Here is a 22,994-nt window from a genome sequence, read left to right on the forward strand (position 1 = left end):
GCCTCCTCTATCTCTTTCTTCGATTTTCCTGCTCTTAGCCATTACCAGATCTTGTTATCTGCATTGCTTGTTCGTTTGTTTAACTGTACTGGCCATGTAATGCTTTGCCTTGTCATGTCTCCTTTTCTATTCTTTATTTGGTCTTTCTTGCAAGCTAGTTTGGTTTCACTAATAGTAAGACTTCCTGGTATATTAGCTTCAATGCATCTTCTTCATATCCTTCAGATATTCTTCCAGTGTCCTTTTTTTTCTTCTTCAATTATCTGGTGTACTTGCAACATTCCATGCTCACCTATTTTCCTTGGTAAGTAGAGTCTGTCGATGTCACAGGGTGGATGAAGGACATAATTTGTTGTAATTTTTCTGGTTTTCCTATCCAGACTTTTAGTTCTACTTGAGTGCGGTCCATTATTTCAGCAATGTATCTAATGACTGGAATTGCCCAGGTGTTAATTGCCTTATTTATTTGTTTGTACCTCATCTTTATTACATTTTACAACTAACTCAATGTGGTGAACATATCCAACACATCTTCCTCCTCTTGTTTCCCCATAACAACGCTGTGAAGTGGGTTGAGCTGAGAGTAAATGGCCCAAAACAACCCAGCTGGCTTTCATGACTAAGGTGGGACTTGAACTCATGGTCTCCCACTTTCTAGCCTTTTGCCTTAACTACTAGAGCTTTTCCTCCACTGAGTTTGGACTTCTTTACTCTGATGATATATTCACTTCTAACCTTCCTCATCACTTCTTTGTTCTTGAAGTTGTCAGCTTGAAGGGTGGCACATTTGTCCAGTCCAAATTCCACTGCAGAGCTTTAGCTGTTACATACAGACAGCACTGAGCAGTGATTCTGTTACAACTTCTAATTTATTATTTTGATAATATTCATAGTCCCAGTCCAGTTTGTTTTGAACTGAATTTGTATATTTTGCTTATGTTTTATTTCTGTTTACTTTCCAGAATATCTTACGTAAATGGGCAGCTATACTGTATACATTTGTATAAAACCATGTATAAGAAACCATATACTAATTAATCTACTTCAATGGAGGCAGCAATGATGCTTCTCCACACTCCAGTCCACTCCCCATGAAAAGATGATAGACAAATCGAATTTGGTACCCAAATAGCAGTCACTCAGGGAAACTTGGCAACAATTAATTAGAGTGGCATGCGTAGAAAAACAAATAGCAACTCCCTTTACCTTTCTGCCTGCCCACCTTAGCCTTATTAAACATTGGTTGCTGTCTGGTGGACCATTTTAAAACTCTATGAGCAGACACCTGCTTTTCAAACAGAGATGGCTTAAGCCATCATATCTCATGGCCCCAAGTGACAAATAATGAAATTACAGATCTAATCAAGTAGTTTAATCTTGGCAATGCACCACAGACTTTGTCTTAGCTGGACAAAGTTGGCTCCGGTACTCACTTCTTTGCTTACATTTATTGACTGCAAATGTGGTTTCTAAAGATTAGGACTTGCCTTAATGACTTAATTACCAAGAATATTCAACCTCATCAACAACTGTCTTTTCCTCTTGATCCTTGTGGGAACGAACAACCCTGCCAGAACACTTTGAAAAAGTCCCTGGAAACCAGAAAACCTTGGACAGAAAGGTGAAGGAATTGTGAGCACAATTAACTGGAAGCACAACTAAGCTAAGATATTTTTGCAAGTATGTATTTTATGCTCTTTGTGAAAATGAAACTGTTTCCAACTTCACAAGTATAACATGGTGAAAATGTTTGAAGAGATGTAATGTGAAAAGCAATTCTAAAAAATGGCTATAGTTATGCAAGCTGTAGATCACAGCTTTTTACAACAGTCATTAAGCAAATCATGACATTAAGTAATAATAAAGTTGGAAGGGACCTTGGAGGTCATCTAGTCTAACCCCCTGCTCAGGCAGGAAACCCTATACTATTTCAGACAAATGGCTATCCAGTGAATCATGTAGTTGTAAGTCCAAACCCAGTTTGGTCATTTTTTTGTTGGAAAGCAGCAAAAAAATAAATAAATCACAAAATGCTATCACATGGCCATGGGATGCTGCTACTGGTCATAAATGCAAGCCAGTTGCCAAACACCTAAAATACAATCACATGACCGGGAGTGATAACTGCATGGACAGGTCATAAGTACATTATTAACTTTGGTGGTCAAGTGACTGGTCATATGCTATGGACTACCTATACATCTCTCTTTGATAACCCATGTCACTCATCCAAGGAAGCCCCATCCTTATCCCAAGCCTTTTTTCTGAAACAATTTTTTTCTTCTTTCAAATGTATGTTTCCTTTTGCTTTTGCCTGTATTTATGAGGAAGTTACATTCATCGGCCAGCTGACTTAAAGAGAATTGTATGGGCAATTAGCCCATCAATCTTACGACCATATACAGTTTTTCAGTTATTTCTTCAAAAATAATTGACAGATTGCTATCCTTTGATGGCTCACCTGATTTAATTTTTACTTTAACAATGAGTAAATCAAGAAGTCCTTATAGGAAACTCAATTAATTCCAAATAAGGAAACAAAAAATACATTAGTTTCACATTATACTCATAAAGTACTTCCATTGCAACAGAGAGGGAGAGGGAGAGGGAGGGAGGGAGATGCTGCATGGAAGTTTTTGATCCAATATTGGGGCAAGGAAAAGGAAAGAGAAGACATGAGCTGACAAGAATTCATGATCAGACCTATCACAGGACATATCTCTGGGCTCTAAATATATACACATCATTAGCAGAGTCATAGAGCACTTCATGGACTGTAAAATGTTCTCTAAGCATCTTCAGGAAATTCTGGTCCCGCTCATAACGGAGGCGGCATGATAGCAGGATCACAGTCTCATCAGAGCAGAGATAATCCAATGTTTGAAGAAGATCTGCAAATGTTTCTTCCAGATAAACTATGTCTGCGCCCAAGATAATATCATATTCTCCTGGAGAAAAGTCTGCCAAATGTTGTCCCCAGGTAAGTTCCTTTATTGCTGCTCTTGACTGAAGGTTGACAGGTAAATTAGTTTGCACATTTGACTCAAGTAAGGGTAATGTTGGCTTTCGGTCTGTGATTGTAACTTGAGCACCTAAGAAGAGTTAAATATGAAATGAATTAAATCTTTTACAGAGCAGATTTAGGGGAAAGAAATAAGAAAAATTCCTATGCATAAAATAAACATACGGATAACATATGTACCCCAAACTATCCACAACTAAATGATCTAATATTCAAAGAAAACGGAAGTCCCTGTATATTTTTCTCCCTGGCTCATTCAATTGCTGTGCCAATTTAATTAATACTTTTACATAAAACATAAGGAAATGGACGATGATATCCTTCATGAAGAAAATTTTATTTAACCAATGCTATGATGTTAAACTATAAAGCAATTATTCTTGCTAGCTTTTCCACCCTGGGCAATAATCAGTTGTGGGGACTTCCATCTCCAGTATTCTGAACAATGGTCATGCTGGGTATGGAATTTGGGGGAATTAAAAGACCAAACTTCTGGAAGGTACCAGATGGTGAAGATTGTTCTAGGCCACGGGTCGGCAACCCGCGGCTCTTTGAGCCATCACCTGTGGCTCCGGAGCCTCCTCCGCCATTTGCAGAGAGATTTCGCTTCCCTTCTCTCTCTCAGGCGGACTTTTCTCCTGCAGGGCTCCTGATTGGCCCTGCACCTGGGGGCTCCACCCCCTGGGAGAAGCATGGCCAGGGCCTCGTGGCCGTGGAGCTGCCCGGGGAAGCCCCGGGATCCCTGCTGGGAGCGGCCCACTGGAGGCTCGGCTGAGCGGGCCAGCCCTCCCGCAAGCCATGGCCCAAGGGAGACCAACTCCTGCAATCCCCAGCCAGCCCGACCATTGGACCCACTGGCCGAGAAGGCGCACCAGAGTCCAGGCTGCTGGGAAGAAGGAGATGCAGCCAAGGTAGGAGAGGAGAGCCACCTCCTGGGGCCCAGCGCTGGTGGCGGCTTCCTTGCTCTCCTCTTTCTCCTCCCCTTCTTCCTCCTGCTACCCCCCAGGCAGCTCAAGCAGGCACCGGGGCAAGAGGGGTGCCTGGGGGGGAGCAGCCGGGCTGGCAGAGGGGCTGGCAGGGGCCGTGCAGCACCAGCCCCCCCCACGGCTCCATCGGAGGGGCAGAGGGCGAGGCCGGGCAGCGCAGAGTCCTGGCTGGGGCGGCAGTTTCCTTGCCCTCCTCTCCTTCCTCTTGGTGCCCCCTGGGCGGCTCGGGCAAGTGCCGGAGCAAGAGGGGTACCTGGGGGGAGCAGTTGGGCTTTCGGAGGGGCTGGCGGGCCATGCGGCACCACTCCCCACTGCAGCTCCATCGATGGACGGAGGGCAAGGCCGGGCAGTGCGGAGTCCTGGCTGGGGCGGCTGCTTCCTCGCCCTCCTTTCCTTCTTCCTGCTCCCCCTCAGGCAGCTCAGGTGGGCGCTGCCTCCATCACGGCTCCATCGATGGGCAGAGGGCGAGCAGCGCAGAGTCCCGGCGGGGGCAGCGGCCGGGCTGAGGGCGGCGGCAAGGAACCACGACGATGCTGCTGTGCCGTTGCCTCCGCCGCTGTCTCCCATCCTGCTCCCCCTCCCCGCCCGTTCGGCTGAGGACGTGGTGAGGCAGCGGCTGGGCCAGGCAGCGGCGGGAACCCTGACGATGCAGCAGTGGCCGCTGCCGCCGGAGCTGCTGCCTCCCGTCCTGCTCCCCCTCCTCGCCCGAGAAAGAGGAAAGAGAAAGAGAGGAAAGAAAGACAGAGAAAGAGAGAGGAGAGGGAGAGAGAGAAAGATAAAGGAAAGAAAGAGGAAAGAGAAAAAGAGGAAATTGGGAAGGAGAAAGAGAGAGGAGAGAAAGGAAAGAAAGAAAGAAAGAAAGAAAGAAAGAAAGAAAGAAAGAAAGAAAGAAAGAAAGAAAGAAAGAAAGGGAGAGAAAGGGAGGAAAGGGGGAGAGGAAAAAAGAGGAAAGGGAAAGAAAAAGGGAGAAGAAAGGAAAGAAAGGGGAGAGGAAAAAGAAAAAGAGGGAAGAGAAAAAAGATTGAAAGAGGAAAGAGGAAAGAGAAGAGAAAGAGAAGAAAGAGAAAGGAAAGAGAAAGGGAAAGGAAAGAGAAAGAGGGGGAGAGGAAAGAGTGAAAGAGGAAAGGTAAAAAGAGGAAAGGGGGAGAGGAAAGAGAGAGAGAGGAGAGAGAGAGAGAGACCCTTCTGACATCTAAAATGAAGATAACACTGCATATATCCTTTTTTACCTTTATTTTTATATATATACACATATACACATACACGCACACACACACACACAAACATATACATACATACATACATACATACATACATACATACATACATACATACATATATATATATATATATATATATATATATATATATATATATATATAAAAGGTAAAAAAGGATATCTTCATTTTAGATCTCAAAAGGGTTTTGCGGCTCCCAGTGTTTTGTTTTTTTTCCCTGTGGGAAACGAGTCCAAGTGGCTCTTTGAGTGTTTTGGGTTGCCTACCCCTGTTCTAGGCATACATTTTAAACTGACACGGACAAAGTTATGAAAGATTTAATTATTCCAACCTTCTTCAAAGAGATTCTTTTTAATTAAAAACTAGATTTATTGTTGGAGTTTACAAAAGCTGATGACAGAAATCTTTTCTACTAGATATGAAACATGGAGTACTGCAAAGACAATCCTTATTAGAATAAATCTGCTGAAAAAACTGATAAAGTTAAGCAATATTCTAAACGAATGTGCTTATCCTTCATGTTCCATTAATATTAGGAAAGCTAAAAGGAAAGTATACCATTTGAGACCCCTGTTAGATGCCAAAATGAACTGCTAGCCTACAGTGGCTCCAGTTTCCAGAGTAACTTACCAAGTAACACAGCTACAATTCCAAGGAGGCCTGTCCCAGCTCCTAACTCAATCACCCTGCGTCCCTGCAGATCAATGCCTCCCGTCTCCAGGAAAGTGCACAAAACTACCGCCTAGATCAGGAGAAAAAAAAATTCTGATACAGGTCCAGTCAGAAAAAAGCACCTGTTACCCATATAAGAAGTCTGTAAAAATGTTTTAAGAAAAAGATGTCATTTTCAAGTCACCAAGGGAAAGTCTTTCTTTTGGAGCTTTTAAATATGCATACTGGTATCTAGTTTTTATTTTTGAAGAGTGAAAGGTAGGAACAGCCCAACTGAAATGAGAACACAGGCAGAAGTCACCTTCCCAGTGGGTAAGGGGAGGGCTAAGGGTATTGTCATCTATTCCTGTGCTCCTGGCGTACAGATAGTCCTTGACTTATGACCAACTTATTGAACAATTGTTCCAAGTCACGGTGGTGCTCAAAAATGTGAGTTACCGCTGGCCCTCACTTTCCTGCAGCCACGTGATCAAAATTTGGGCACTTGACAAATGGCATGTATTTACAGTGGTTGCAGCATCCTGGGAGTAACATGATGGTTATTTGTGACCTTCCAAGAAAGCGTCCAACAAACAAAGTTAAAGAGGAAAATAAGATTCACTTAACGACTGAGGCAAAAAAAGGTCATAAATTAGACACAACTTATTTAATGCCTACATCACTTAGTGATGGAGTTCCAGTCCCAGTTGTGGTCATAAGTCAAAGGCTACCTGTAGTAAGTAGTGTGCTCTTGCACTGAGGTAAGTAAAAAGTGCAAATGACCTGACTTCCTTATTACATTTTGACAGAGCATGATTAAGTATAAGCATATATTGGAGGCTTGGGTTATTCAAGCAAGTTTTCTTCAGGAAAGGGTGGATTTATACAAAAAAATAATCTTCCTTTCCTTATCATTACTACTTTCTAGCGGGACAATTGAAAACATTCTGTCGTATTGTATTACTGTGTGGTTTGGAGGCATTACTGTTTCGGACAGGAAGGCTGTGCAGAGAGTGACGAGGACGGCAGAAAAGATTATTGGAAGTTCATTTCCTTTTATCCAGGACATAGCATATAAGCGATGCTTGACCAGGGTCCACAGTATTATCAGGGACGCTATACATCCTCTCCATGACTCATTTTCTTAAGTTATCTTCTGGGAGGAGGCTTTGCAGTATCTGAAGTAGAACAACTAGATTCTGTAATAGCTTTGTACCATATAGTATCAACCTTGTTAACTCTCAAGACTCTTTTTTTCTGCTATGTACTCTAAATGGTCTGTGATATTATATATATATTATATGTATGTATGTATGTATATGAATTTATGTATATGTTTATATGTTTGTGTGTGTATGCGTATGTGTGGGTGGGTGGGTATATGTATATTGTATATTTGAGAGCGGGCATCAGAATTTCATTTTTTTAATGTGTGCCAGTGTATTCACAGAAAAAAGTAACAATAAAGGCTATCTTATGTTAAAATTATAGTGATATGTAAGGGATATTTTTAAAAATTTCCAAAGTGACCAAAAGTTATCCTTAGTACAGTTCTACCTGATCTCTTTTTAAATGGATATCTTTGAAGACCAAACAATTCAGTGCTCAGAAAGCACTGATACCAGTTTTATCATTTTCTTTCATACCCAAATAAATAATTTTAGCAAGGCAGCAAGAATATAAATGAGAATATTCCGTAAGGTTGCAATCCTAAATCCATTAATAGGAAAAAAGCCCCTATAACAGCATAGAAATTCTAGTAAATATATACTGTATCTTTATTATTTTCAATCTTTAGAGAACTATGTTTGAGCAATAGAAAATATTGACACTTATTAGCCAAGCATCAACACTGGATGATACAGTTGTTAGAAAATTGTCAATTTCTGTAACGATGTTATTATGACAAGTTAAGCAGATGACAAACTGAGAACTATGAAAGAAACCTTAATGGACTACTAGCCACCACAAAGTAAACTACAGTATCTCTTGGAGAGCCATCTTTTGTATCATCATAATTAAATTATATTTAAGGAGATAGATAACTTAAGCTTCTTTGCCTAAATATTTTACTATTTTTAATAAAGCATCTTTTTCTTGTTTTATTTATTTTGAAATAACTCAAAACAGGAAACATACCTAATGCTCCTTCCTCCTCCTATTTTTCCCACAACAACAACTGTGTAAGGTGAGTGGGCTGAGTGTGTGTGACTGGCTCAATGTCACAGGACTAAAACTCACAGTTTCCCTGTGTCTATCTGAAAGAAGATATTTGGGGGCAAGTTACAGGGTCTGTTGTTGACCTCAGCTATTGGTGATTGCTGGCTGAAAATGAGATAGAAACAGAGTCGGCTCCATGTTAGAGAAAGGCTTTTTAATCTAAGCACCAATTCCAGTGAGGAAAAACAACAGGAATCTCAATTAGGAATGTGCGAAATCTATCATTCCATGAACAGTTACATACTAGTATTTTTCAGAACCTTTTATTGTGCAGATTGCAGGCATTCCTAGGATGGTTCAGTAGCCTTCCAGAAGTAGGTGGTGGTTCACAATATTCTGGATATACACAGGATTACATTACCATCCTGTCAAAAAATGTTGCCGGTGGAAATTATGGATGGGATGGAAAGAAACAAGAGATAATCATGTTAGGAAGGAATGGAAAATCTACACTACCCTTCCTCGTTTTGATGCTTTTCCATTTTGGGGCAGGATGGGAGTTATAATCTAGCTAATTAGGAGAATGTCAAGTTCCTTAGCAAAAAACTTGGGATGAACCACTCAGCCAGAGTCTCTCAGACACACAATATTATAAGGTTAGATAAGAACTGGATTGCCCACTAGGAAGAAGCCATATAAAGCAGATAATTGCCATCTGCCATGGTGGTTAAATACAAATTCTCTCTTATTATCCCTAATCCTGGCAGTTCAAATCTGTTACCTATTTCTCTCCCTGTATAACTGACATCTCTTTCCTAGAAAGTATCAACTCCTGGCTTGACTCTTAGGTGAAAAATAAACAAGAAAGTTCTCCAAAGCATCTCCCTGCTTCAGTTAAGCAGGATATATCATTTTAGAATTTTGTCACTTTTGCTTTTGTTGAATGCAATAAACATTATGGCCACAGAGAGGACAGAAATATTAATTCAGTTGCTAAAAGGCCCTGCCCAGTTTCTTCAGACCTCCTTAGTGAACCATTACAACTCTCCACAAATGAATCAATGCAAATTATACGCACCGCATCCCACACCACAGCGGCTACACCCAACTGCATCCAATTCTGCTTAATGTGAATTGTATGGTTGGCAAAACAGAATGTAGAGGAAGATTTATGTAACTTCTGCATTCCCCAAAGAGCCGTGCTGTCATAAGGAACCAAAGCCATCTTTTTGCCTATCAAACCAAGGAAAGATACAGAATTGAAAAACATCCCATGGAAAAACCCATTCACAAGAATAAAGTTTTATTCTGTCCTTTATGTCATTATTACTCAATTTTAGTTCAGATTCATTCCATTAGGGAGACAAAAAAACAACTGTACACTGAAAATTGAACTTCCTAGTGATGAGAACAAGGCCAATAAAAATATACAGTATACAGTAAAGGTAATAATTTATGGCAATTGTCCAAATATGCTTATTGATATGTACTCTCATGTTGTGGATATTATGTTCAACTGTTGACTAGTTTTCATATTCTAAAGAATGTACATTTTATTAATCCAATCATGCAATCAAACATGAACATTAAATCATTAAATATATGCATAAATTTGGACCCTACATGGTGCTGCCCTTAAAAAGCATTCAGAAGCTAAAGTCGTTGAGCATGCAGCAGCTCCAGCAGTTATGGGTATATCCATTTAATGTCACCGCTGCAAGAATGCTAACTAATTATCAATTAGCTTCTGGGCACAATTCAAGTTGTAGCTGACATCTTTAAAGCCCTTCATGACGCAGAACATGGATATCTAGGGGATCTCCTGTTTCCAGGTTGCCTCTCTTAAAGAATGTTATTTACAGATTTCCAAGAGTTGGTCCATCTTGATTGCTGCCCACTTTTCTACAGCAGCATCCCCCTGAAGATTCAACATACCTTGACCTTATTGAGATTTAGGAAACCATTAAAATTTAGTTACTTTAACAGTGCTCTGAAGGGTTCATTACTTGAGAGAGATTTTCCTGTGTAAGAACACATAACTCTATGGAGATATGATTTCTTATTCTAACATATTTTAATGCAAGATAGGATTGTTAGCTACTCAAGAGTCAATTGATGGCTGGAGTGGCATATAAGCCTCATAAAATAAATACAAATGAAAAAAATATAAAGAAAATGGGAACCATTTGACATTTACTCCAATTATGGAATCCTTGATGTTCTCTGAGCTTGGTTGTTTGCTTGCAGACATTTTGTTATCAGAGTAGGTAACACCTTTAATGTTAGAAGGGAGTGAGGTTTGCTCCCTTTAGCTTGCCTTGTCAGGCATGTTATTTTCTCATTTCTCATTTATTTTTATTTTATAAAAAAGAAAGATACATGAAACCATCAACAATACCTTCAAATGAATGATTTAATAAGGGAAGAAGAAAACATCTTATCAAAGTGCAACTAGCATGAGTGAAAAATCACAGCTAGCAAACCAGCCAGATTTAGAGAAAGTGCTCCCAATTACCATTGCCAGTGAATTTCCAGGAACACTCAAACAGTGCATACCTGATCCTTCAAAGGGTGGATGACTCTATCCTAAACTCTGCCAAACAGGGATAAGTATAGCTGAACCTTACATTCCAGCCGCCTCTCTACCATTCATTCCACAACTGATGCTGGCTTAGAATCCCCACTTCTTCCCTAGAATAATAAGATGGAAAGAAAAAAGAAAACATGTAGGGATCATCCAATATTCCCATTCAGGTAACACAAAGGACAGAAAGCAACAGGGAATCTTAAGGCATCTATGAGCAATCTACAGCTATCTCCCCCATGACACCTGGACCAAAAATTAATATTCTACTTAGGATTCTGGGTAAACCTAGCCCATGTGACTACTTTTATGGTTTGATGTATCTAAGGCAGGGCTTTTCAACCAGTGGTACGGGTACCACCTGTGGTACATTGGCACCTGGCAGGTGGTATGCAACCACCCTAGAAAAGTGGTAACGGGGGAGAGGAATGAGCTGAACCAGTGGCAGCACCGCACAAGCCTGAGCGAGAGATGGCTGGAGCTACAGGGCTGTCAGGGCTCAGTGGAAGTGCCAGGATCACCGCCAGGCTCCAGCTGGAGCTCGGTGCTGATCGTGGTGCTTCTGCTGAGCCCTGAAGAAGCACCAATCAGCTGGAAAGCAGCACTGATCCTGGCAATTCTGCTGAGCCCAGAAGAAGCGCCGATTAGCTGGAATGTTGCAGCATCTCCAAGGTCTTGTGATTTACATTCAGATGCTTGGCAACTGATTCATATTTATGATGGTCATGGGGTCCCAGGGTCATATGAAGTGACCAAAATCTGCTGCAACCATCCAGCAGACAGGGGGAATAAAAACCAAACATCCCCCACCCCTGCTGCCAATCTTCAACAGAAATGCTCACAACAATGAAAACCTCAGACAGGAGGAAGAGTACCGCCAGGTGGGCAGGCAGGTGTCTTGCTCAGCTGTGGCTTGGGGGGGGACTTTTTTCAGTGCCACTGTAACTTCTAACAGTCACTAAGCGAACTGTTGTAAGTTGAGGACTACCTGTATTTTATCACTTTTTTCTTTTCTTTTCTTTTCTTTTTTTTGATCATCAAGTTTTTGACACCTTGCTAAGTGACTGGTGGTACTCGGATGTTGCCATATCCTAAAAGTGGTACAATGGGTGAAAAGGTTGAAAAGCCCTGATCTAAGGAACATAGAGCGTTTGGAAAACCGAATTAGTTATGGCTTGGTTAACCATAGGCAAGGGTGTCATGCAAATACCAGCTATCAAGTTTTCTCACAGCTTTTGTTCTGCAAGAAAAGTGCAGCCAACTTTCCTTATTTGGCCATATTTCAATAATAGAAGATGCAACTCGTAAAATTCTTCTTAAGTTTAAAGATATAGATCTGCTTATTGAGATATGGTTTTCATCATTCAATCAATTTTAACTGCTATACTTATTAATGCCAAAGGGATAAAATGAAGCATATTAAGGATTCAATAATATAAAAGAACCATAATACAGGTTGTCTTCAACCTATGACTACAATTGAGTCCAAATTTTCTTTTGTTAAGTGAGACATTTATTAAGTGCATTTTGCCCCATTTTACAACCTTTCCTGCCACAGTTGTTAAGTGAATCATTGCAGTTGATAAGTTGGTAACATGGTTGTTAAGTGAAGCTGGCTTCCCCATAGATTTTGCTTGTCAAAAGGTTGCAAAAGGTGATCATGTGACCTTGGGAAATAGCAATGGTCATAATATGAATCAATTGCCAAGCATCTGAATTTTGATCACATGATCATGGGATGCTACAAAGGTTATAAGTATGAAAAATGGTCATAAGTCATGGTTTTTAGTGTCATAATAACTTTGAACAGTCACTAAATGAATTGTTGAAAGTCAAGGACTACCTGTATTTGTGTAACTTTATGAATCCACATTACAAACAAATCAGAGGCTGTTAACCAGTCTGGGATCCTAGTCCTGGGACCAGAACATAAATTCTTCAGACATGCAGTTAATAAGATTGAAGCAGATTCTTTTTAAGATTTATACTCCAAAAGAACATCCTGTAATTTTGCACACAATCAAATGTATGCATTTTAAGAACTGTATTATGCCTTTGAAAACAATTTGTCATGACAGCACTCAAAAGCGTGATTTAGTCCTTTTAAAATGTAAAAAAATTTAAAAATTAAAACAATATTTAAAATACAATCCACACAAAACAACAAAAGCTCCGAAAACGGAAACAGATAGCATAAACATGTAAAAAGTCAATATACTATTATAGTCAAAGGACTTTTAGAACGAAACTTATGTGCTTTGCACTGAAAGTATAATAAAGCAGACTTGCCTGGTGCGCTCTGGAAAGAGAAAACGTCACGGACGGCCAAGTCCTGAAATACAGAAGAGTCGAGGTGGTTCAAGCGGAGTCGAGATACCTTCAAACTTCTGCAGTAAGTCTCTATTAAATTTGTTTTATTTGGCTTGGTGCGTTGCATTAACCTCTAATTGTAATTTGCAAATTAGGCATTATGACCTGGTATTGGAAATCCCCTAATTGTGGTTTATGCAAGACACCGTGGTTTAGGGCAAAACGTGAACTCCGGCTCAGACTGCCATAACTATCAGTCAAGAAATCGCCTAGGCTTGCAACCCCCGATTGATTTCCCTTTCTCTTGCTGTTTCCCTGCAAAGTTCTCCTCTCCCTTTCCCCCCCCCCCCGGCAACCTGTAGATGCTGCTAACCCTAGGGAGGCAACCCTCCCCCCACCCTTCCTCATCCCTTCCTCACGCAACGCTGGCTCTACGAAGATCTTCCACTCGTCCCGGGCACGTGAGCACCGAAGCTCCACAGAGAAGCTAGCCAAGGGGAGGACGGCTATAGAGATACGAAGAGAAAAAAATGTAGGAACGCGCATGTCCCATAAAAATATGAAGAACACTCAGACAACGTTATGGACACCGGATGCTGCTGTTATACAACCTGACCTAAGATTTAGAGAATGTAATTTGCTTCGGAAGATGGAAACTAATTCAATGGATCATTAATCAAATGGTAAAAGGTATTTCTAGATTGTTTCTATCTCTATGAATACAACCTCCTCTACTATATTAACATTGCAGCGACAATATCCATCACTGGTCGGCGTACTGTGGCTTCAGTCTTTCTTTCGGTTTGCGTTGAGAACAAACGTAATATTTAGCCTTGTAGCCCAGGCTTGTAACCCTTCTAGAATCTAGACCAGGGGTAGGCATCCTTGGCTTTTACGACTCATGGACTTCAACTCCCAGAATTCCTGAGCCAGCATGAAGTCCATGAGTCGTAAAAGAGCCAAGGTTGCCTACCCCTGGTCTAGACAAATCCCTGCAGTTTTTTTGGCAAAGACCTAATTTGTCATTGCCTCCTTCCTAGGGCTGAGAGAGGCCAAAATCACACAGCTAGCATTGTGCCCAAGGCAGGACTAGAACTCACAATCCCCCAGTTTCTGGCCTACACCAAAATGGATCCCAAGCTATGGTTAGGATTCCATAAATCACATCAGTTTCTAAAAGCTGGTCTCTTGTGCAAGTCATAATAAACCACAGATATTTGTTCATGTATTGCTGCCAAATTCTACAGTTCAGGTTTGCTAGAAATTAAATCTAATTTGGAATTCTTGCATATATATGTGCCCATTTCACAAACTTTCATCAATTAACACATGCTAAAGTGATTTGTTAAGTATCAAGATGTAAGCACAATTTGTAGAATACCTTAAACTAATCTGGCTAGTTAATATTATCTACTTACCTCCATCCCAAAACCAGCATAGCTGCCATTTTCAGCCATTCCTAAACTGCATTTTGAAATCAGTATTCGTTCTTTTCACACTCCCTTTTAATGCTAACTAGAGACAATGGCTATTCTGGGTTTGAAAAGCATAATCAATAATATGAACTATGAACTAACTGGGTGTCTGAAAGGAGGGGGAGGTGATGAAACTTACATTAAGATGCAAATTCTTTCCATTAGTATTTTCACATACTGTATTCTGATGCTAAAAGGACAGAACTTGCATCACGATGAAATAACATATACATCACTGCATGTTGGTATCACTGTTATTAAAAATGGCCACCTTAACTGCAGCCAGAGGAGATAGGAAAGTTTTTAATGCATTCTCTCATGCTCACTTTCCTTTTTTTTTAAAAAAAAAAAATCACATTTAGGGTATTATAATTTTAAAAGTGAAATTTATTTTTTCCATGGTAGAAACTTAAATTGGCTTAAGACCTGACCCAGGACACTTTTATTCATATTAACAAAATAAAAATATGTGGCAGAAGCCAAAAGAGGAAGCCCCTCTTGAAAATAGAATTATTAACACACCTCCCCAATTGCTGAAAAACTCAATAAAACTGAATGCACAAGGGCAGAACAAGAAACAATGCATGGAAACCAATCAAGGAGAGAATCAACCTAGAAATAAGGAGAAATTTCCTGACAGAATGATTAATCAGTGGAATAGCTTGCCTTCAGAAGTTATAGGTCCTCCATCACTGGAGGTTTTTAAGAAGAGACTGGACAGTCATTTGTCTGAAATAGTATAGTGAAATAGTATAGTGTCTGAAATAGTATAGTGTCCTCTGCTTGAGATGGGGTGCAGGAGGAAAAAAAATCTCCAATTTGTTCCTTCCAGCCGGGACGATGCAATCAGCACTGATGAATGAAATGAGAAGCCAGGAAGCAAGCTATCAGAAAGATGGTTTTTATATTGGAAGCCAGAAAACTGCAGTGACAACAGTGTTGTATTCCGGGCCAGCTAACTGATTAGAAGAGTAGAATGACATTTTCAAACAGGCTGCAGTGTTAGTAATTTCAGCCATGCCCAGCGTGTACATGCTCTCATCTTTGAGGTTAATGCTGGTTCCCCAGTCAAAGATGGTGGAGTATGTGGCTGTGAGTGAGAAAGCCCTAAGCTTGGTGTGGTTTAGTATGGCTTGTGGTCCCGAAGCTACCCACATCAGGCATGTGGTCAGAATGTCCTTTACAGATTTGCCCCCCACTAGGCAGAAGTCAGTTGTATTTAGGACTTCTCGTGCTAGGTACTCCCAAATATTTCCCTTGTCAGGGAGTAGGTTGGGTTCTAGAAATCCCCTAGCATAGGTTACAAATGCAAATATACATTTTAATCACGTTCTTCCACCTGTCCCTTGCAATCCCTCCCATCATTTCCCACAGACTTAAAAAGTCGGTAATGCCCACTCCTCGGTTTCAGGGCCCTTCCTGAGTCGCTGCTTTTGGTTCTGCACTGTGGCCAAGGACAGCTGACTTCATGTGAGTCCAATGAATCCAGATATCTCTCTCTCTGCAATTTTTACGGCAGTCTGGGTAGTTAGCAGGATTTGAAACGATCCCTTCCACTTAGGCTGCAGTGGTGTTTTCCTGGTGAATGATCTTATCCAGATCCAATCTACGGGTTTGAAGGGGTGGAGAGCTTCTTCCAGTGGTAGTGTCTAGATCAAAGCACTGTGCCTCCACAAATCGCTGGTGTAAAGCTGCAAAATAAGAGGATAGAATCACATCCCCTCTTTTTAGGCTCAGTGAATGTGGATCCAAGCCTTTAAGGGTGTCAAGAGGTCGGCCAAAGAAGAGTTCAAATGGGGAGATGCCTTGGTCTCGATGCGGTCTTGTTCTTAAGTGGAACAATGCTATAGGAAGGGCTTGGGGCCATGACAAGTAGGTCTCTTGGCAAAGCCTGCCCAGTAGGATCTTGAACTCCCTGTTCTAGCAATTCTACACAAGCCCTCCCCCAGACGATGGGTGCCAGGGTGTGTGGAGGTTTTGGGTGATCCTGAGGACCTGAAGGATGTGGGTGATAATCTGCAACATGAAGTGTATCCCTTGGTCCACGTCCAAGACACTTGGCATTCTGAACCTGGGCATAATGTCTTTCAATAGGCGGTGTGCTGTCTCAAGGGCAGTGGCATGGTAGCAGGGAAAAGCTACCCAGTGGGTGAGCTGGTCCCTACATGCTAAAACATATTGGTAGCCATTTGCCCATGGAAGCTGGATATAATTGAACTGTAATTTTCAAAGGGGCGTTGTGCCCATGATCTTCCTCCTGCATGCATGGCTTTTCTGGAGGAGACATTGTTGGTTTGACATGTCTGGCAAGTTTTGGCTATGCAGGTAGCTTCAGTGTATTCCCCTGGGATGTAGCAGACTCGCCTGATGGCATCTACCATTGCCTGAGTCCCGCAATGGCCCTTTGAATGCAGTGTTGGCATATCAGTCAATGGGGGGACTATTGGTCTGCTGTCTGGGATCCACCAGAACCAATCCATAAAGCCTCAAATATCTCTTTCCAGGCCTCTGCTGCCCTCTCCTCTAAGTCAGAGCAGGGTGGGGGGGTATTTGGTTTTTATTCCCCCCGTCTGCTGGGTGGTTGCAGCAGGTTTTGGTCAATTCACATGACCCTGGGACACTGTGACCATCATAAATATGAATCAGTTGCCAAGCATCTGAATGTAAATCACAAGACCTTGAAGATGCTGCAACATTCCAGCTGATCAGCGCTTGTTCTGGGCTCAGCAGAAGCGCCAAGATCAGTGCTGCTTTCCAGCTGATTGGTGCTTCAGGGCTCAGCAGAAGCGCCAGGATCAGCGCCAAGCTCCAGCTGGAGCCTGGCACTGATCCTGGTGCTTCCACTGAGCCCTGACAGCCCCGAAGAAGCACCGATCAGCTGGAAATTAGCATTGATCCTGGCACTTCTGCTGAGCCCTGACAGCCCTGCAGCTCCAGCCATCTCTCGCTCAGGCTTGTGCAGTGCTGCCACCAGTTCAGCTCATTCCACTCCCCCGCTTCCATTTTTTTAGGATGGTCGCGTACCACCTGCCAGGTGCCAATGTACCACAGATGGTACCCGTACCACTGGTTGAAAAGCCCTGGCTTAGAGATCCTGGTAAGGGATCCTTGTGCTGACTCTCAAGGTTGGGAGGGTGATTGACACTGGCACGGGTTGGGTATGACCCATTTTGCAGTGGCATCTGCATACTGATTCCCCTTTGTGACTTGGGGGAGGTCCCTTTACAATGGATGACTGCCAGGGCTGCAAGGGCAATTAGATGCCTAGTCGAGGTTAAGAACCCTCGTTACTTCCACAAAGCCCCTATTGTAGGGCAAACCCCAACACATATCTAGAATTGTATATATGTTAGTAGACTGCTTCTCAGCAGCTTTGCATGCTTTTGTTAAAGCTCAGCCGCTTGGGTGCTATAGGTGGAAGGCAGCAGGGAAGCCCAGTTTCATGTATATAGGATGATCTATTTTTACATCCGGGTTTTGCAAAGATACATCAATCAGGTCGGGCTGGGGTAGTTCAGCATCATGGATCAGGTAGAGAGAGTCATACAAAGTTTCATCAGACTGTTCCGTGGGCAGTAGGGTGGCAGAACTGAGCATAGTGCATCACTCAAACGAGATAGGGTCCAAGGTGAATAATTCAGCCTCCTACTGGGCTAGCTGCTGCTGGATAAAAGCCTGGGTCTACGATTTGAGGAGAACGGCAAAAATGTTATGGGGGACTTGCCTGAGGCTATTCTGCTTGGCTGGGAGGCAAGGCTTGTCTTAGCCTTTGCGAATGGTTCTTTGGAATGGGAATGGGGGGAGGGGTGTCTTAAAATTCTTCCTACAGGAGGTTGGACCTCCAAGGTCCCTTCCAACTCTGTTATTCTTATTGTGTTATATTAAATTCAAATATATTGAAGTACTAGGGGCCTTCATTGTTGTAGTGGGCAAAGGGAGCAATCACCATACTTCTCCCGCCCCCCGTAACATTTTTGCACTAAAGAATCCAAGATACTCTAATTTCATGGGGGAGGACAATAAAAATCCATAAGGTCTACTAAAATCACAGGATAGTCAAGTAATAACAAACGGGGGGGGGATGTGCATGGTGGGCCTACTGTATGGTTTATGTTTACTTGGTGGCACCGTGCCCTACTTTCTCTGGAATAAAATTCGATTCCTAGTGTGACTCCACGGAGGCCACATCCCGTCATTCTCTTAGCAATGCTACGTAACCGGTTTGCCACGCCCTTCTTCCAGACCAGTCCTGGGATTCCCCGGAGACGTTTGCTTGGTTCATAGCCGCTATCTGTTCCCGAAGGCAGGCACGGTCGGCTCGATACTGCCACCTGCCGGCTCTAAGCGAGCGAGATCGGTCAGTTGCGGGTACCCGGACGTGCCCCTCCCACAGCAGCTGTGTGAAAGTCGGGCTATTTGGGACAAGGTTGTTATCGGCAGGCACGAAGAAGCAGGACGGAAAAGGAGTAGCACCCTCGAGATACGAAAAGGTTGGGATTCGGGATCGTTTCCGGCCTAATATCGGCTCAGCCGTCCTTTCCACTTCCAGCGCCGGCACAGACGAGTTTCACCAGAGGAAGCGCACCCCGCCCAGCGAGTACAGAGAAGCGAAGCCCCGCCTCCCTTCCCCCCCCCGCTTCCTTTTCGAACGCTCGGAGAGGACGCGCCGAGAGCTGAGCGCAGCCGGCCCCGCCCTGCTACATAGTTTTAGGTGGCACCACCAGGGCTATCCCCTGGGACGGGACGGCCGCCGCGATCACGTGAGGGCGTAAGGCGCGGCCCGTGATTGGCTGGTTGTCGGGTGCCGCGTGAGAGCGCCGTCGCAGAGCCGCCTGGTGGAGAGGGGGCTGTAGCCTCCGGTCTTCCTTCTCCGGCTTCTGGGCTCGCCTCACTGAGGCGGCGGCGGCGGCGAAAGCGAGAATGAGACGGCGCTGATGTGGCCGTCGCTGCGGCCTCCTGCAGCCCCGCTCGGGCCCAGCCCAGGCGGCGCCGGCAGTAGTCCCGCGCCAGCATGGGCAACACCGTCACCTGCTGCGTGTCTCCCGGTGCCAGCCCGAAGCTCGGCCGGGCGCGCGGGTCTGCTTTGGGGGCCGGCGGCGGTGGGCGAGCGGGGGCCGGGCCCGCGGCGACGGGGCTAGAGCGGAGGGCCGGTGCTTATCGGGAGATCGCCGAGGCGGACTCGGGAGACTCGGATCCCGGCGGAGGGGGCCCTCACCTGCAGCACATCAGCGACCGCGAGTTCCCGGATGGTGAGTAGTGACAGCGGCTGCTGTGAGTACGGGCTGGCGTTGTCGAAACTGAGCGTTTTTACCCTCGGCGATGCTTCGCAAATGTGTTCGGCGCGAAGAGTAAGCGAGCCTCCGTTTAAAGAATCGCGTACGCCCCCGTTATTCGAGGAAAATGGGGTTCGCGGGGGTGTCTGCTTTCCAGCCACTATGCACGGCCCACCTGGCTTCTGTCACGTTTAACGCAGAACATTGGCCGGTTTCCAATTGTGGGTGTGAGACGGTCAACTTTCTGGAAGGAAGTAATTAGGCCCACTCACATAACAAGCATTAGGTGTCTTTGTGAAATACAAAAGCTATACATGTGAAAGCATAAAAATTGTATCCATTTACAAAATACAAATTTAAAATCAAAATTTTCTCTTAAAACGGATATGCAGTCATCATGAGTTGAAATAATGTTGCCAACTTTTGCTCATTTGAGGAGGAGACATCAACATGCTCTAATGGACTCGAAATAAAAAAACCTGGAGAGAGAATTCCCCCCCCCCCCCAGCCCTTTCAGATCACTAGTTGTTTTTCCTGATCATTTTGAGCAGCAGTTGCCTGAGTTGTTGCAGTTCTGTGCTTGGAGTTGGTACATTTTTTTTCTTCCAGAATTATTTTCGTTTCTGCTGCTGGACATTTTCATATGCATGGTAACGTTGCATTTGTGAAATGATGTCTCTTCATAGATTGAAATTTGCTTTTGGAAATGATTCGTTGATCTGCTTAAATATCATCCATATTTGTTGCAGAAGATTTGGGGGACTTTCTGGAGAAGATTTTTAATTCTATATTCATGGGGTGAAAGGGGAAAATGTTGCTTGTACATCTCTGTAGAATAAGAGATTCCACCTTCAAAGGATTTCAACATATTTGGGTAACATTTAAGGTGAAGAAATGATCCCCAGTATGCAATTATATTAATGGTAACTTTATGAGGTTCATGAAAGTCTCAGAAATTCAGTAAATTGAATTTGTTTAGTTATAATTGGAATTTGTCTAAATTACTGGGGCAGTTCCATCCTGCTCAGTAAATTAGTAATAAGCTTTGATAGTCATATTTTGAGCAAAATTGAACCTAGATATAGAAATGTAACAGCATGTAATTAAGTTTCTGTGTATTTGACACATGAAAGGATGCTTGTTTAGATAAATGGCTTCCAATTTTATACAAAATATTCAGGATGCCTAACATAAAACACAATAAAATGCTATAACATAAAACACCATTTTTTTCTGATTTTCAGATGGTTTCTTCCATTCATATCCCATACCTGCATATTAGCTATTTTGTGAAGTGCTATACATTTTCTAAAAAGAATGAAAACAGCAAAGCAAGGGGGTTTGGAACCTGATACTATTTTGACTGGATAGTGCCGAGCTATAGCCAAGCCAACAACTGAGATACAGCATTAAAGTCAGATTCTAATCCATCTTTTTTTCTTAACTCAAGATTAGATTGTTTTATTGTTAAATCAAGACAGCATTTTACTTAACTTTACAAGGAAATAGAAAACTGTTACTCTATAATGGGGACAAGTTTGGATAGACATGCTAGTTTCTGACTATACATTCTTGTATAAATCTGTGGTTGGTTTATGTAGTCAAGCACTACTCAGTGTGGTTACTGTATAATCTATTGTATCACAAAACCAGGAAATTGGATTAATTGAATAAACTGGTTAATTTATATTTCATATATCTTGTACATAATTACATTCCTGTAATGCATTCTGAATTGGTTGAAACATATTAGTATTGATAGTTGATTTGGCAAAGCCACTATCCTTTGCAAGGCTGAAGGAGGTACACAGATGGTAATAAAGAAAATTAAGCTCTAAATTGATCAAAGTCACCCTCCCCCCCATCCCATTTTCCAGATTGAATTAATCTTTACTTCGTTCATCCTATACAGTTCAGAAATGGGAAAACTTTTAATGGGCAGGCATCACATTTAACATTTTTGGAAGAACGAGAATTGCAGTAAGTTGGAGAATGATATGATCGTTAGGTGCACAAGTGGAGATAGGATATTTTGTTTTTCTTTGAGTTGCTATGTGATTGGTTGATTATGGGCAAACCAGTTGGTGTCATCTCTCAGCAATCACATAGATTTTTCTTCAGGATGATCTGTACTTATACTGATTGGTCCTCCTTCTCTCATTTTATGAGAGAGTGATGTCTTTTCATAGTTCCCCAACAAAAGCCTATTTCAGGGGCTTTCATATGCATCTCTTTTCAAACAGTAGGCATTTAGTCACAATTTTTTGTAATTTTTGTAATTCCAAATTGACCTTGGGATTGCATGTGGTGCACGTGGACTGAATGAATTTATAGATTTAAATGGAGTTACATGTACTGAAATATTGGACTGATAGGGATGTGTTGGTTTTTATTTTCCCCAATTTAATATTGAAATTTCAAAAAGTGCTCATGCTTTAAAGTAGACAATGCGATTTTTTTTCTTAAAAAAATGACATTCCTTAAAATAGCTGCATGCAAAAAGTACAAAAGTACTCCAGAAACAGCCTTGAGTATGCTTGGATTAGATTAATTTTATGCATGATTTAGCAATCAAGAGCTACTAACTAATAGAATGAGTAGAATGGTCTCTTGTGGGAAGGATAGAACTAATATTATTTGTTTGTGCTAATATTTATTTAGAAAGATCTTTTGACAACACTAGCAAAATGGTGCAAAAACTTTAGCATTCATTTTCATAAAATTCATCAGGAAGGAAACATCATGGAAATCTTGGTTCCTTGATTGCAAGAATGACCCATGGGGATTATATGTAGGAGAATTTATTCACCTTTTAAACCAGCAAAATATGAGAAGTGATTTACTACTGAATTTAATATATAAATAAAATATTACTGATTGGGAAAGCACAGTTGTACTCTTCAACTTTTACTGGTTATGGGTGAATTACCTTGGAACTGTTTTGTGTATTAGCTGCTTTTGGTAATTATAAACTAAAGCATGATGAATATAAATTTTGGATGATGATTACTAGTGTTATACAGGAAATTTCCAAACTTCCAAACTATTCAGAATGCCCTGTTTTGAGCTTTAAAACCTACTTTCTGCACAAGATTTCTCTGTTGATAGTTTTGAGTGTTTCGAATTCAAAGCACCTCAAAATGATTGAGATGCCCCATTTGAATGCAGAGTACAGGTAGTTCTAAACTGCCTATTACAATGGCTGTTAAGCAAGGCACTCATGTAATTGCTTCTCTTAACGATTCCCATCACTGCTCTCCCTAAGGTGGTTATTAACTGGAGATGGGATATCTCA

The 22,994-nt window shown here is 42.2% G+C and overlaps 2 protein-coding genes across 2 annotated transcripts in view; one reads left to right on the forward strand and one right to left on the reverse strand.

The window, feature by feature from the left end:
- Positions 1-242: 242 nt before the first annotated feature.
- METTL21A (methyltransferase like 21A) lies at positions 243-10,750 on the reverse strand. Its single transcript, XM_039352886.1, has 4 exons — positions 10,614-10,750; positions 9,136-9,290; positions 5,877-5,988; positions 243-3,092 (listed from the first exon to the last, which is right to left on the reverse strand). The coding sequence occupies exons 2-4, from the start codon at positions 9,280-9,282 to the stop codon at positions 2,707-2,709; spliced, it is 645 nt and encodes a 214-aa protein (XP_039208820.1). The 5' UTR covers positions 9,283-9,290; positions 10,614-10,750; the 3' UTR covers positions 243-2,706.
- An 8,447-nt stretch (positions 10,751-19,197) lies between these two features.
- The window catches only part of CCNYL1 (cyclin Y like 1), a 33,336-nt gene continuing 29,539 nt past the window's right edge, over positions 19,198-22,994 (forward strand). The window contains exon 1 of the mRNA XM_039352887.1: positions 19,198-19,675. Coding sequence (XP_039208821.1) covers positions 19,438-19,675 — 238 coding nt within the window. The 5' untranslated portion in view covers positions 19,198-19,437. The remainder of the gene's footprint in view (positions 19,676-22,994) is intronic.

This window comes from Crotalus tigris, unplaced genomic scaffold (assembly GCF_016545835.1).
Source record: "Crotalus tigris isolate CLP2741 ecotype Arizona unplaced genomic scaffold, ASM1654583v1 scf7180000018485.2372832, whole genome shotgun sequence".
NCBI lineage: Eukaryota > Metazoa > Chordata > Lepidosauria > Squamata > Viperidae > Crotalus > Crotalus tigris.